General features: G+C 39.9%; 1 protein-coding gene across 6 annotated transcripts in view; it reads right to left on the bottom strand.

Annotated features, from left to right (window-relative positions):
- The window catches only part of HACD4 (3-hydroxyacyl-CoA dehydratase 4), a 55,645-nt gene extending 54,830 nt beyond the window's left edge, over nucleotides 1-815 (bottom strand). For all 6 annotated transcript variants that reach the window (XR_009051170.1, XR_009051171.1, XR_009051173.1 and 3 more), the window contains exon 1: nucleotides 615-815. Coding sequence is in view for 1 of the 6 variants with exons in the window: in XM_057720106.1 (XP_057576089.1) it covers nucleotides 615-652 (38 nt within the window). In the remaining 5 variants the exon portion in view is untranslated. The remainder of the gene's footprint in view (nucleotides 1-614) is intronic.
- Between the last annotated feature and the right edge of the window lie 12,556 nt (nucleotides 816-13,371).

The following is a 13,371-nucleotide window of genomic DNA, read 5'->3' as shown; positions in this document are numbered from 1 at the left end:
TTCTCCTAGCTGGAGATGTGAAACCTATGAGAAACAAAGCAAATAAGTTGAGAAGCAGATACAGTGTAGCTTGATGATTTACTCGGGCACCCCTACAGATGACTAGAGTACTACTAAAGAAGTGGGGAAGAGGAATTCCTCCCTCAAACCTGCAGCGGAATCATTTGGCGCGTGGGTTAAACACACACATCCCAGGCCCTACCCTCATACCACTGGATTAGTTTTTCTGGAACTGGGCCCCGAAATCTACACGTGTGATTGGTGTTTCTGCGGCAGGTAGAGAAAGTCAAGGGAAGGGCTCCAGGTCGGGGGAGGGGGAAGGAGGAGAAACGCGGCAAGAGAGCGCACAAAAGGAAGGGTGGCCACGCAGCCCGCCCTTCCCATTTCCTCAGCTATAAAATGGGGGAAATAACAGTTACTCCGAGGGTTGTCGAGACAACTGAATGCGCTAATCCCTGTCCAGAGCCCCAGGCACTGTGGGGCATGAGGTTGCTGGGGCGCTGGCCGGTGCTCGCCCGGCTGCACAGTATGGGCACCACCCCTCCCCCTCCCCCACCCCCGTCGGCCCCTCCTCCCGCACCCCCCTCCCCTCCCTCCTCAGCCGAGCGCCCTACCTGGGCTGCAGCCAGGCGGGCAGCGCCTCGGGTCCCATGGGCTGCTGTCGCCAGGCCCTTCAGCGCCGTCCGGGAAGGAACACCCGCCGGGGCGCCCGGGAGGGGTGGCCAGGCGGCCGGGCGCGGAAGGGCGGGGCCTCGCCCCACTCAGCAATTTACCGACAGAAGAAAAAAAACAACAGCCCGTGCAACGGGTACCAGATGAAAACCAAGCTCCTGAAGTTGCTGCGGCGGTGGGAGCGAGCGGCACCATGACCCGCAGGCCGGGGCGCGGCAGGTGCGCGAGGCTGGGCCGGCCTGGCGGGGGTCCCCACACACCCCAGTCCCGAGGAGGGTTCACCAGGCTCCTTACCCGGCTTCCTAATCTCTGCGTTGAGACTCCGTTGCAGCCTCGTGGAAATGAATAGACCTTGACCCCTGACCCCTAGAAGCGTGCAGTCAGGCGATCCCAAAGCCTCCTGGGATGCGTGGGCCCCCGGTGGGCGCCTCTCTTATCACCCTCACCTGTGAGAGGGGTTAGTCGAGGACGATTGGGAGCACGCCTTCACTAACACCTGAGGGCTGATTCCGCCAGTATCAGATATCCTTGCCCCCTCATTTCTCCTGGGTCCTCACTGATGCTTGCAAATCCTTTTATTCATGTTATGTTCATCTCCCTAACCTTTGCCCACCCCTCAGAAACCTCCTGATCCCTCAGGCCTGTGGCATCACTCTCTCCTTCATGCTCTGCTGACCCACTTCCTACTTTGCTGATAAGATCCAGAACATCTTCCAGCTTCTCTACCCTCTAAGGGAAATATCCCAAAATAAATTTAAAACAAAACAAACAAAAAGCCAAGAAAGCACTTGCAAGTAAGTGGGACCCAATTTGAGGAGTTAGAAGGCAGTATCCCCTGTTTATCTCAAGGGAAGTTGAACCTTTAAAAAGGATGTTAAGTTGCTTGCCACAGGTACATGACTGATAAATGGCAGTGTTAGAACTTCAAGGTCCTCGTTGATGTTTTTGTTTTTCCATTAGGCCAGCATAGGTTCCTTCCTCCTAGTCCATTCTGACCTGCTACCTCATCTCTCCATTTCTCTGCACCTTCGCCCACCCCCTGCCCTGGGTTGGAAGTCTGTCTCTCTCCTGCTTTCATCAGTCTCTTGTCAAAGTCATTCCGTCAGTTATTACTCACAGCTTCTTCTTGCATCGTCATCCTCTCCTTTCTACTGGCTTTCACCACAGTTTAGGAACATGTTCAGATTCTCCCGCCCTAGAATTAAACTTTGTATTCTTTCTGCTTCTCTCGGGATGTAATTTTCTCTCTCCTTTCCCTCATAACTCCCTGCCCACTCTCATAATCAGGTGCTTCTTTATTTCTTGCCATCGTCCTGGTCCATAACACCTTACAGTTTAACTTTCCAACAGTCTCCGGAAACTGTTCTCTCAGGGAGGCTGCCTTGATTTCTTCCCCGAGTGCCCAACCTGTACTCACTGTGTAGATGACCCCACACAGTTCTTGCTCTTGGGAGCATCTGATCTAAAGATTTACAAGCAAAGACTGGTGGCTAACCAGTCATCAATGTCCTCAGTGCCCAGACCAAGCAGTGAGACAGGAAGAAAGTCCTGGATGGCCTGGAGTGGGGCCAGAGGAGAAGGCAGAATGTGACCCTTTATCATCAAACACAGCCCCTACATCTACATCTTCCCCCTCCTCTGCTTCTACAAGTCTGCTGCATTTACCAATTTCACCTCTCCTCCCCGTGCCTCTGCAACTCTGCATGTTAGAATGGGATAAGTCCCCTTCTCCTGCTCTATTTCCTCAAAGGTCTGCCCTGGGCCATCCTTCCCGTTTGCCACCGTGTTATCCCTCAGCACAGACACCGCCCACATGGCTTTATCTCCATGCAGGCAATGGCAGACTATATTATCTTCAGCCTCTATTTTTTTAATAAGCACTAGCTCTGGCCTTTCAACAGCTTCTGGATATTTCTGCATGAAAATCCTATTTTAACTCTGAATTGAATCTATTTAAAATAAGTATACTGTCTTTCTTCCCAAATCATTGTCTAATTTCTTACAGGGAAACCACCATTTTCCTAGTCATTCAGGTTCAAATTTAGGAGTCATCATTAAGTTTCCCCATCAAATTTAATTCTATTGAGACAATTACTCTATTGAGACCACTAGCATTCTACTTCCATTCCTTATATCCAGAATTTGGGTAAAGGTGGCACAAAACAGCTCCTTTTTATTTGCCAAAGAACAAACTACAAACAAAAAACCTTTTCAAATCAAGAAGTTAGGGAATTCTACCTTGTTTTCCAGGAATCAGTGCAGAGAGAGCTTATGAGAGAACATTTTGAGTGGGAAGTCCATTTCTCCCTTCTCTTTGGCAGGGCCCTATGGCAGGTCCTCTTCAGGCCCTGCCAGCATTACCAAGGCAGCCTTCACCAGCCTTCCTGCCTCCAGTCTCTCCTCCTTCTACCCAGACTACCATACATTAGTTGAAGTCCACTGTATTTCTTAAAACACAGTCCTGATCTAGTCATTCTCCTGTAAAAATTCTTTATGGTTCTCTGTTGCCTGCTACAGTCATATCTTGCCTCTAAGCCTGTCATACACTGACATCTCATACTGCCCTATCCCCTGCCAGTTACAGCAACTCACCATTCCGTGACCATACCAGACATTTTCTGACCACCATGCATGCCCCCGAGAAAATTTTCTCCTCCTTTGAATTTCTCTTCTACTTCTTCCCCTTCAGCCCAATATTTACCTGTCAGAGTTCTATTAATTCTTTTTTAAAAATTCTTATTTTATATTGGAGCATAGTTGACTAACAATGTGCTAGTTTCAGGTATACAGTAAAGTGATTCAGTTTTACATATACATGTGCCTATTCATTCTTTAAAGCCCTCCCCAAAGCTGCTTCTGGGAGCTGCACTGGGCTAATGGATGTCTATGATGGCACTTACCTTAAGATGTTTTTATTGGGGTCCCTGCCTACTCAATTAGACTGTGAATTCCCAGAGGGCTCTACTTACAGTAAGAATTCGACCAACTTCAATTTGACTAACTTCTCTGAACAAAGTCTCTTTTGCCAAAACTACATGATTGTTGGGAGGATTGAATAAGAAAATGTATAGGTGAAAAATGTATAAAAGTACCTAGTACAGTGCTTGACATGATAAGTGTCCAAAGATATCAGTTATCTGCTTGTACAGAAGAAGTCAGAGGTTGGAATAGTTCAAGTAACTCAAAGTTAATATGTTCTTGTCTTTGGGAGGAACTTTAACATTATTTGAATCTGTCAGTGTTGTTTTCCTTGGGAAAATGTTTAAATTTGTTTTCATCCCTATGAATACCATTTGGGAAACTAAAACCTTGAAATATATTTCATGGCAGTAACAAATTGGCTCAAGATCTTTTTAAACTGCACATTAAAAAGTAATAAACTATACTATTCCACAGTGATCTTCAGAGAAATTAAATCCAGTGGTTGCATATGCTGAGTTTGGACATTTATCCATCCATCTATCCGTAGTCATTTCTAAGTTTTTTTTTCCCTCCCATTCCTTGGCAGTCTCATTTTTGAATGCCAGTACTTCATGTGATATTCACTGAGAGCAGAGATTCTGGAAAAGTGCCCCATTGCCCCATTTTTCTTCCGTTACCTACAAAGGGCTCTATAAGGAATCTGTTATACTCTAAATTTCAATTCTAGTTTTCCTTTTTATTTCAACCACTTGGAATTTTCAGGGATCACAACCTCCCTCTCTTCCTACTCCAAATCCCATTGCACGGTTTGGAAATTTCACAAGCTGCTAGATCCATACAGGACCCTGGAGGGTTATTTAGTCCAATCTTCTTATTTCATAGGCACCAAAAATCTAGTTAAAGCTAGGCTGAGATCTCTTTCCACAGCATCATGCAAAATTTCAGCTATATTTGCCCAGTTATCTTACTTGGGCATTAATCATAGATAGTCATCTATTGTAATCTTTGCCTGGACACACTCTCAGCCTCTATTATCACTCTTTTTCTTTCTTTTCTTTTTTTTTAAAGAACTTTTGTTGAGATACAGTTAACATACAATAAACTGCATATATTTAGAGTGTACTGTTTGGTATCCCAATCTTCCAGTTCATTCCCCCCCAACCCTCCCCGCTTTCCCCACTTGGTGTCCATGTTTGTTCTCTACATCTGGGTCTCTATTTCCGCCTTGCAAATCGGTTGATTTGTACAATTTTTCTCAATTCTGCACATATGTGTTATCACTCTTTTCTAGCGGATCCAAAATATTGCTTCTACTTCTCTGCTAGAACTTTAAATATTCATCCTTTAAATGGCTTCCCCCTTTGCTACTTCATTTAGAAGACCAAACCCTGAATTTCTTGGGCATCATTATTTCCCAATCTATCCTCTGTCTTATTCCAAGACAAATGTGTTCAAGTGTGTAATTGGTTCATTCAGCCATGCAGGAGCCATTATAAAATCTCTTAGTTCACATGATTATATTATTGATTATTAGCTATATGTGTTTTACAGTGTTTTCTATGAGCTATGTCACTTAATCCTCAGAGCAACCCTAAGAGGTGGGTGAGAACAGTTCTTAACTAATTTTATAGACAAGAAGAAAAGGTCAGAGCAGTTAAATATCTTGGCCATGGTCAACACAGCTAGTAAATGTTGGAACTGAGATTAAAACTTTAGTCCATCTCCAGGTATTGAATTCTTAACCACTATACTATATTAACTTGTTCCATGTGATTATTCGGCATTTGTTTGCAAGTACTGATTTTCTTTCTATTACATATAATAGAATCAAAATATAACACTCTATGTAAAACCTAACAGTATATAAATTCTAGAAGAATACACAGGAGAGAATCTTTGTGGCCTTGGGTTAGCCAGAGATTTCTTAGATACAATCCTAGCTATTTCAGATACTTCTTAAATATCTAAGTAAGTGTTTCTTAGGTACTTCTGATCTTCAAAAGTCACTTTTGATAATATGAAAAGATAAGCTATAGATTGGGAGAAAATATTTATGAAGCATATAACTAATAAAGGGCCTGTAGCAAATATATAAAGAACCCTCAAAACTCAGTAATAAGAAGACAAACAACCTAATTAAAAAACAGTCGAATGATTTGAACACACACTTCACCAAAGAAGATACACCGATGGCAACAACACGAAAAGATGCTCAACATCATTAGTCATTAGGGAAATGCAAATTAAAACCACAATGAGATATCATTACACATCTATGAGAAAGGCCAAAATTAAAAAGACTCACCATATCAAGGCTGAGCGAGAGCTCAATTCATCCCTTTGCAGCTTTCCTACAAGCAGCCCAGATCTACTAAGGCAAAAGGATGCCTCTGGCTGGCCAGGAAGAAGGTGACATACAAAGAAATGCAAAAGAGAAAGTCACATTAGTATAATTCCAAACTGTTTCCCTGTTATATACAGTTAAGGTTTTATTTAAATTCACATACAATTTTCATTTCTATTTATTCTTCTTCCATGCTGCTGTTTGCCATTACTGAAAACTACTTTTCTTAGATTAATTCGCTTTACAAACTACTTAGAGGAGTCAGCCACAGAAAACCAACTTAATATGGTAATTTTTGAGATAAGATTTAGTTTATAATGATGGAAACATTGTTTGGGTCACAAATATAAATACTTTCAATATCATTTTATATTGATCTCTTTAGATAAAATTATCTTTGTTTACATTACATTCAAGTCACTTTAAAGGGAGGGTTGCTTTTTGATATTCTAAGGTTAAGAGATTTTTTAAAATGAATTAGGCTTTAAAAATTTAAGACTTTGTGATTGTATGATACACACAGAGTCAAGAAGCAAAACTGCAACATATTTTGTAATCATTTTTGGATAAGGAAAGTTACAAAACAAAAGGGATAAAGTTAAAAAGAAACAATCTAAATACTTAAACATTAATTTATCTAAAAGTTATTGAATTTTACTGGTTATTTAAATAAGATGAGCATAGCTCATATTGTGCATTTATGTAGCTTAATAATGGTAGAAAAAGCTGATCCTCAAAGAAAACTGACCAGAAAGATTCCTTCCTTGAATAATGAGTTTCTGAAAAATAAAGGTCTTGCTTCTCAAATTGTTTTATTCCATATTGCCTTCTTAATGTTGGCTATTCTGTTAATGGAGGGGGATTAGATAAGAAGATCATAGAGATCTCCATGATCTGGTTCTGATACCTGCAATTTATTCCATATCTCAAGTATATCTTGTCTATCAATGCTGTCCCTAGAAAAGTCATCAGCTGTAAGTGATGTCAGCGTTCGTACTTCTTTATTCATGCATTGGTTTGATACTTTCATTTTGCTGCTTGTGTATGCTTTCCACAGAGTTAGTGTTTGTTTATCAAAAATGCTGTGCTTGACCTTGTGCTACGTGAGCTCTTATTGGCTGTTTGGGAGATTCGATAAATTTAAAGACAAAAAGACACAATCTCCATCCTGAAGGTGTTTATAAACCTCAAGGTATTTTTAAATTTTTTTATTGAAGTATAGTTGATTTACAATGTTGTTAACTTCTGATATATAGCAAAGCAACTCAGTTATCACATATATACATTCCTTTTTATGTTCTTTTTCATTATGGTTTATCCAAGGATATTGAATTTAGTTCCCTGTGCTATACAGTAGGACCTTGTTGTTTATCCATTCTATATGTAATAGTTTGCATCTGCTAATCCCAAACTCCCTAGAGGTGTTTTTAAATGGCTGCTTTTTTACTTTAACTATGCTCAGTAACAGAAAGAAACAGTTTCATGGAGCAAGGAATTTTCAGTCAGAAGACCTGGGTTCATGTTTAGATTTCACTTCTGTGTGATGTTGGACAAGTAATAATGCCTCTCTGAGTCTCGGCTCCTTTATTTTTTATGTGAAAATAATACGATTACATACCCTAGCCTGCTTCCTGTGTGAGGATCAAACATGATAACTGTCAAGCTTCAAACACAGACAAGGTCCAGGTCTAGAAACTGGCTGGTACACCTGGTCGATCCATCTGGGGGCAAATAAAGTTGGAAAGCTATCGCACCCCACATACGAAAGTCACTTCCTGATGGATTGGAGAATTAAGTGTAAAGCAAAAGGCAGTAAAAACAAGATAAAATTTAGGTGATTATTTGGACAACCTAGGTGTTAGATTAGGAAGAACTGTTCACCAAGACAGGATTATAGAAAAAAGTTTTTGTATGGCAAAAGATATCAAAACAATGCCAATAGATTCAAATTATATTTGTATTACTGGGATGAACCTAACACTTAGTGATGATATATCATTTTTTTATATACTAATGGATTTGTTCATTAATATTTTGTTAAGCTTGAAGTCTGCTTTGAGATTAATATAGTTACTCCAGCTTTCTTAAAGTATGTGTCTGCATGGTGCATCTTTTTCCATCCTGTTTCTTTTAGCCAATCTTTTTCTTTATATTTAAAGTGTATCTTTTGTAAACAGTATACCATTGGGTCTTATTTTTTTTATCCAATCTATAGTCTCTGCCTTTTAATGAAAGTATTTAGTTTACACTTACTGCAATTGTTGCTGTGGTTGGGTTAATATCTGCCGCCTTGCTGTCTGTTCTCTAATTGCTTTTTCAATCTTGCCTGACATTTTTGGAATTATCAAGTACTTTTGGGAATTTCATTTCATCTCCTATATTGGCTTTTTAGCTATAGTTTTGTTGTATAGTTTAGTGGTTGCTCTAGGAATTATCATATGCATCCTGAATTTATTATAATCTACATTGAATTAATATTATACCACATCACATATATTATAAAAAACAAACTGAAAGCAGAATTCTTCCATTTTTCCTCATCCATTATTTCTATTTCTGTATTCTTCCATATATTTTACTACTATGTATGCTCTAAATCCCACAATAAATTTTCATTTTTTAGAAAGTTAATTATCTCCTAAATAAATTTTAAATAAGGAGGAAAGACCTTTATCTTTACTACACACTTACTCTTTTTTGCAATTCTTCATTCCCTCACACAGATTCCTATTTTCTACCATTTCTCTTTATCCTTAAGAACTTCTTTTCATATTTCTTCTAATACAGGGCTTACAGCAATGAATTCTGTTTTTGTCTCTATTTCACCTTACTTTGAGCAACATTTTACTCTGTATAAAATTCTATGTTTCCACATTTCTTCCTTTTAATTTCTCTTTCTGCTATTATTTTCACTCTAATATGATTAGATTGAATCTAATTTTTGTGGACCTTGTGACCCAGCACAGGTGTGATATAAGAAGAACTTGAGCCTATATATATATATTTTTTAATTACTTCATTTCTTAGTTATAAAATAACTTCAGACTGACTTGCCATTGTTGTGCCCTTGGTATAAAGATCTGCTCATATTTAACAGAGACTAAGGTGTGTATGAGCGAAGGTTTGGGAGTTTTGTTCTCATTCTGGTGAGTTTTATTCTAATTCTGGTATTACTCAAAGCAAATGACTTACATGCAGCCCTTTTGCTTCATCTGTAAAATGAATAAACTGACATGTTTATAAGAACTGTGACCAAAATAAGACCAGATAATGACATTCATAATTATAATAATCACGATGATAGCTAACTATATCGAGGGCTGACTACTGAGTCTCTATTCTCAACACCTTATGTGATTGAACTGATTTGCTCCTCCAGCAAAGCTGTGATGATGTGATACTAATATGTGCATTTTACAGATGAGGAAACTGGAATATGAATCATTTTAGTACATTACCCAGGATCACCACTGCCAGTACGCAATAAAGCTAAGATTTGAACTCAGGTGACTGAAAACTGCCTCTACACACATAACTGGTTGTCAAATGCTGAATTTAAAATTTTGCTTCAGAATCCTGGGAAGCAGTATTTACTAAACAAACAGAACGTTGGCTGGTCTTTACACAAATCTAAAATCTGGCCTGGGTTTCAGAAGTGATGTTTTCCCCTCCAACCTAATTTAATTACATCTAAAGCTATTTAGACATGCATCCATCACCATCATATTTATCCAGACAGCTGTCACATTAAAGCAGTTGCATTTATCATCCTCAACTCATGACAACTAATAGGCGCTCCCTCTCCCTTGACTGTGCCTTTCACTCCAGCGGTTACCTTATCTGTCTCCTTCTATTCACAGCCAAGCTAGCATGCTTTTCAGACCCTATCTTCCTGGGTTTTCTCCTTCACATGATGTTTTCTCCTTCCTGCTTCTTTAAACCCTCTGTGGCCCACTGCTGTCCTCTACCCCTGCCCTATCTCTTTCTCCCTCTTTGGATCTTCTTTCTCATTTCACACTTTACATGTATGATAACCGATAGTGACTGTTTGTATGTCTGCCTCTCCATCACACTTTGAGATTTCTGAACACAGAAATCTGTGCATTTGCTCCCCGCCCCCCCACCTTCATCTCAACCTGGCAGGACACCAGGTGAGAAGTAGCTACTCAGGAAATGGTGTTTAATGTTATTTGAAACAGCTACGGGTTGAGCATGTTGGCAGATAATCCCATAACGACTCCTTGGGGATGGTAAAGAATCCTATTTCAGGAAAATTGAAGGAAGTTTTTCTCCACCTTTGGGAGACGGTGCATGTTTAAAGACCCAGGGGAAGAGTGCTGTGGAGCATAAGTGATTAAACTTATTTAAGAAATGGAGACCGGGAAACTCCCTGGAGCAGGATTGTGGGAAGGACTCTAGGGAATGCTCAGGAGTGGGAAGTGACCTCACATGCTCAGCTCTTAAAATAGATAACCAGCAAGGACCTCCTATATAGCACAGGGGACTAGATATTGATGAGATTACTCAATATCTTGTAATAATCTGTAAAGGAAAAGAATCTGAAAAATAATAGATATATATTATATACTACCAACTGTAAAATAGATAGCTAGTGGGAAGTTGTTGTATAACAAAGGGAGATCAACTCGATGATATGCCTTAGAGGGCCAGGACAGGGAGAGCGGGAGGGGATATGGGAATATATGTGTAAATACAGCTGATTCACTTTGGTGTACCTCAAAAGCTGGTACAAGAGTGTAAAACAATTATATTCCAATAAAGAGCTAGGAAAGAAAGGAAAGAAAGAAAGGAAAGAAAGAAAGAAAGAAAGAAAGAAAGAAAGAAAGAAAGAAAGAAAGAAAGAAAGAAAGAAAGAAAGAAAGAAAGAAAGAAAGAAAGAAAGAAAGAAAGAAAGAAAGAAAAAGAAAAAGAAAGGAAGGAAGGAAGGAAGGAAGGAAGGAAGGAATAGATATATACATGTGTAACTGAATCACTTTGCTGCACACCTGAAACTAACATAACATTGTAAATCAACTATACTTCAATAAACACAAAACAAAACAAAAATACAAACAAAAAAATCATAGGAATATAACAGTCAAGCTGCAGTTAGTACTCAAGAGAACTTTTGGGTAAGGAATTCATTCCTTTAAGCTCTGATTTCCTCATCTGTAAAGTTCTAACTTCACAGCACTATGATGGGAGTAAATTAGATTTTGTCTGGTGTGTGTTTGTGCATATAGACACAAACACTTAGCCCAGTGCCTGGCCCACTATTAAAGATGAAATTCAACAAATTATTTATTAAAATGTATACAAGTATGATACACCCACTTTGGTGCTAAAGTATTTTTGCTGCTAATCAATAGGAATTGACATGTTAACACTTTCCTCATGTAACAGGTGCTGTTGTCTTATCCTGACAGAAGTTATGGTGGGATGAACATCATCCCTCTTAAAATAAACCAGTGACTTGTTTTTTAAATGTTTTAGTTGATTAGGTTTTGTTATGCTTTTAAAAATCTAAGTGGCAAATAATGCAGAAATACTTTCTTAAATTGGCTTGAAATGTAATTTCTGATAGGATATTTCAGGTTCACACTGTCTTTAATATTTCACCCAGCATTTTTATACGTAGTATGTAAATCCATATGTGGAATATATTCTCTATTAAATTCACTGGCAAATAAACAAAAGCTTTCAGAACCTTTAGAAAGTGCCGTGAGATGTTTCTGAGGAGGCACACAGCTTGTGATGTGTACGCAGGAGAGGTGTGAACTTTTTATTTAAGAACTTTTATTGAGATACAATTGACATACAATAAACTGCATATATTTAAAGCGTAAACTTTGAATTTTTTTTGTATTAGTAATGTATATATGGCAATCCCAATCTCCCAATTCATCCCCCCTCCCAACCCCCTGCTACTTTCCCCACTTGGTGTCCATATGTTTGTTCTCTACATCTGAGTCTCTAGTTCTGCCTTGCAAACCGGTGGATTTGTACCATTTTTCTATATTCCATATGTGTGTATTAATATACGATATTTGTTTTTCTCTTTCTGACTCACTTCACTCTGTAGGACAGTCTCTAGGTCCATCCATGTCTCTACAAATGTCCCAGTTTTGTTCCTTTTTACAGCTGAGTAATATTCCATTGTATATATGTACCATATCTTCTTTCTCCATTCATCTGTTGATGGACATTTAGGTTGCTTCCATGTCCTGGCTATTGTGAATAGTGCTGCAATGAGCACTGGGGTGCATGTGTCTTTTTAAATTATGGTGTTCTCTGGGTATATGCCCAGCAGTGGGATTGCTGGGTCATATGGTAGCTCTGTTTGAGAGATGTGAACTCTTAATTTAGCAAAAGAACTTTTGAAAGGTGGAAGCACTAAGAGATCACAAAAACCAATTGGCTACTCCCAGGCGTGCCGATTCTGAGGAGCGAATTTCTCTGAGCAACTCTTTTTCTCTTCACTCAAGATCAGAAAGATGCATCTCTCTCTTGGCATAGTGAGAGAGGTGAGCAAAGAGAAAACTGACTGTGGGGATAGGAGAGGGTGCAGACTATGGGAGAAGCTCATGATTAAAGGCAGGTCACCACTGGCCATAAGGTGAGCTGGTCAGTGTGCGGTCACTGAGCCGTGAGAACCAATGTGACTGTATTCCTTTCCTAGGGCCATACCAAAGTACCACAAACTAGGTGACTGAAAACAACAAAAATGTATTGTCTCACAGTTCTGGGGCCCAGAAATTGAGAATCAGAGTGTTGACAGGACCACATTCTCTCTGAAGACTGCGGGGAAGGCTCCCTCCTTGCCTCCTCCTAACTTCTGGTGGCCCCTGGCAATGCCTGCCTTGTCGGCGCCTTGCTGCACTCTCTGCCTGCATCTGCACGGGGCCTGCTCTTCTGTAGGTCTGTGTCCAAATTTCTCTGAATAAACTGTGATATTGAGAATGTGGCCCCAAGTCTCACATCGACTTGAAGACAACACTGAATGAATACACATCGCTGATTTATGATTTCTCATTGCTGGGCTTAGGTGGAGAGCAGGAAGTCTAAGAAGGGGGAGTGACCATCTTCTAGGACTTTCTGTACCTGTCAGTGTGCCAGGCCTGGTAGCAGTGCATCGCAGGAATTCCTGCCCCACCTTTCTCACTTTCCCTCACTTCTCATCCACCATCTCCTTTATCCTCGTGCTTTCCTGTGTTCTGCTTCTCCTATGAAATCACATGTAATGTCCAGAATAGAAGGAAGGCATACTCAGGACTGGGATGATGGCTAGGGTGGAAGAAGTGTTCCTGTCCCATCTTAAATTTAGGGCTTCTTAAGAACAGAAATTGCCAATTTTTTTTTGTCATGGCCGCAATTTTCTTTATCAGCGGATAGTCCTACTATCAGCTTGCTTCTGCATTATGGAGTTATCATAA

This window comes from Hippopotamus amphibius, chromosome 2, assembly GCF_030028045.1.
Source record: "Hippopotamus amphibius kiboko isolate mHipAmp2 chromosome 2, mHipAmp2.hap2, whole genome shotgun sequence".
In the NCBI taxonomy this organism is placed as follows: domain Eukaryota; kingdom Metazoa; phylum Chordata; class Mammalia; order Artiodactyla; family Hippopotamidae; genus Hippopotamus; species Hippopotamus amphibius.
The sequence above is the reverse complement of the archived record's forward strand: the minus strand, read 5'-3'. Positions and strand labels throughout refer to the sequence as shown.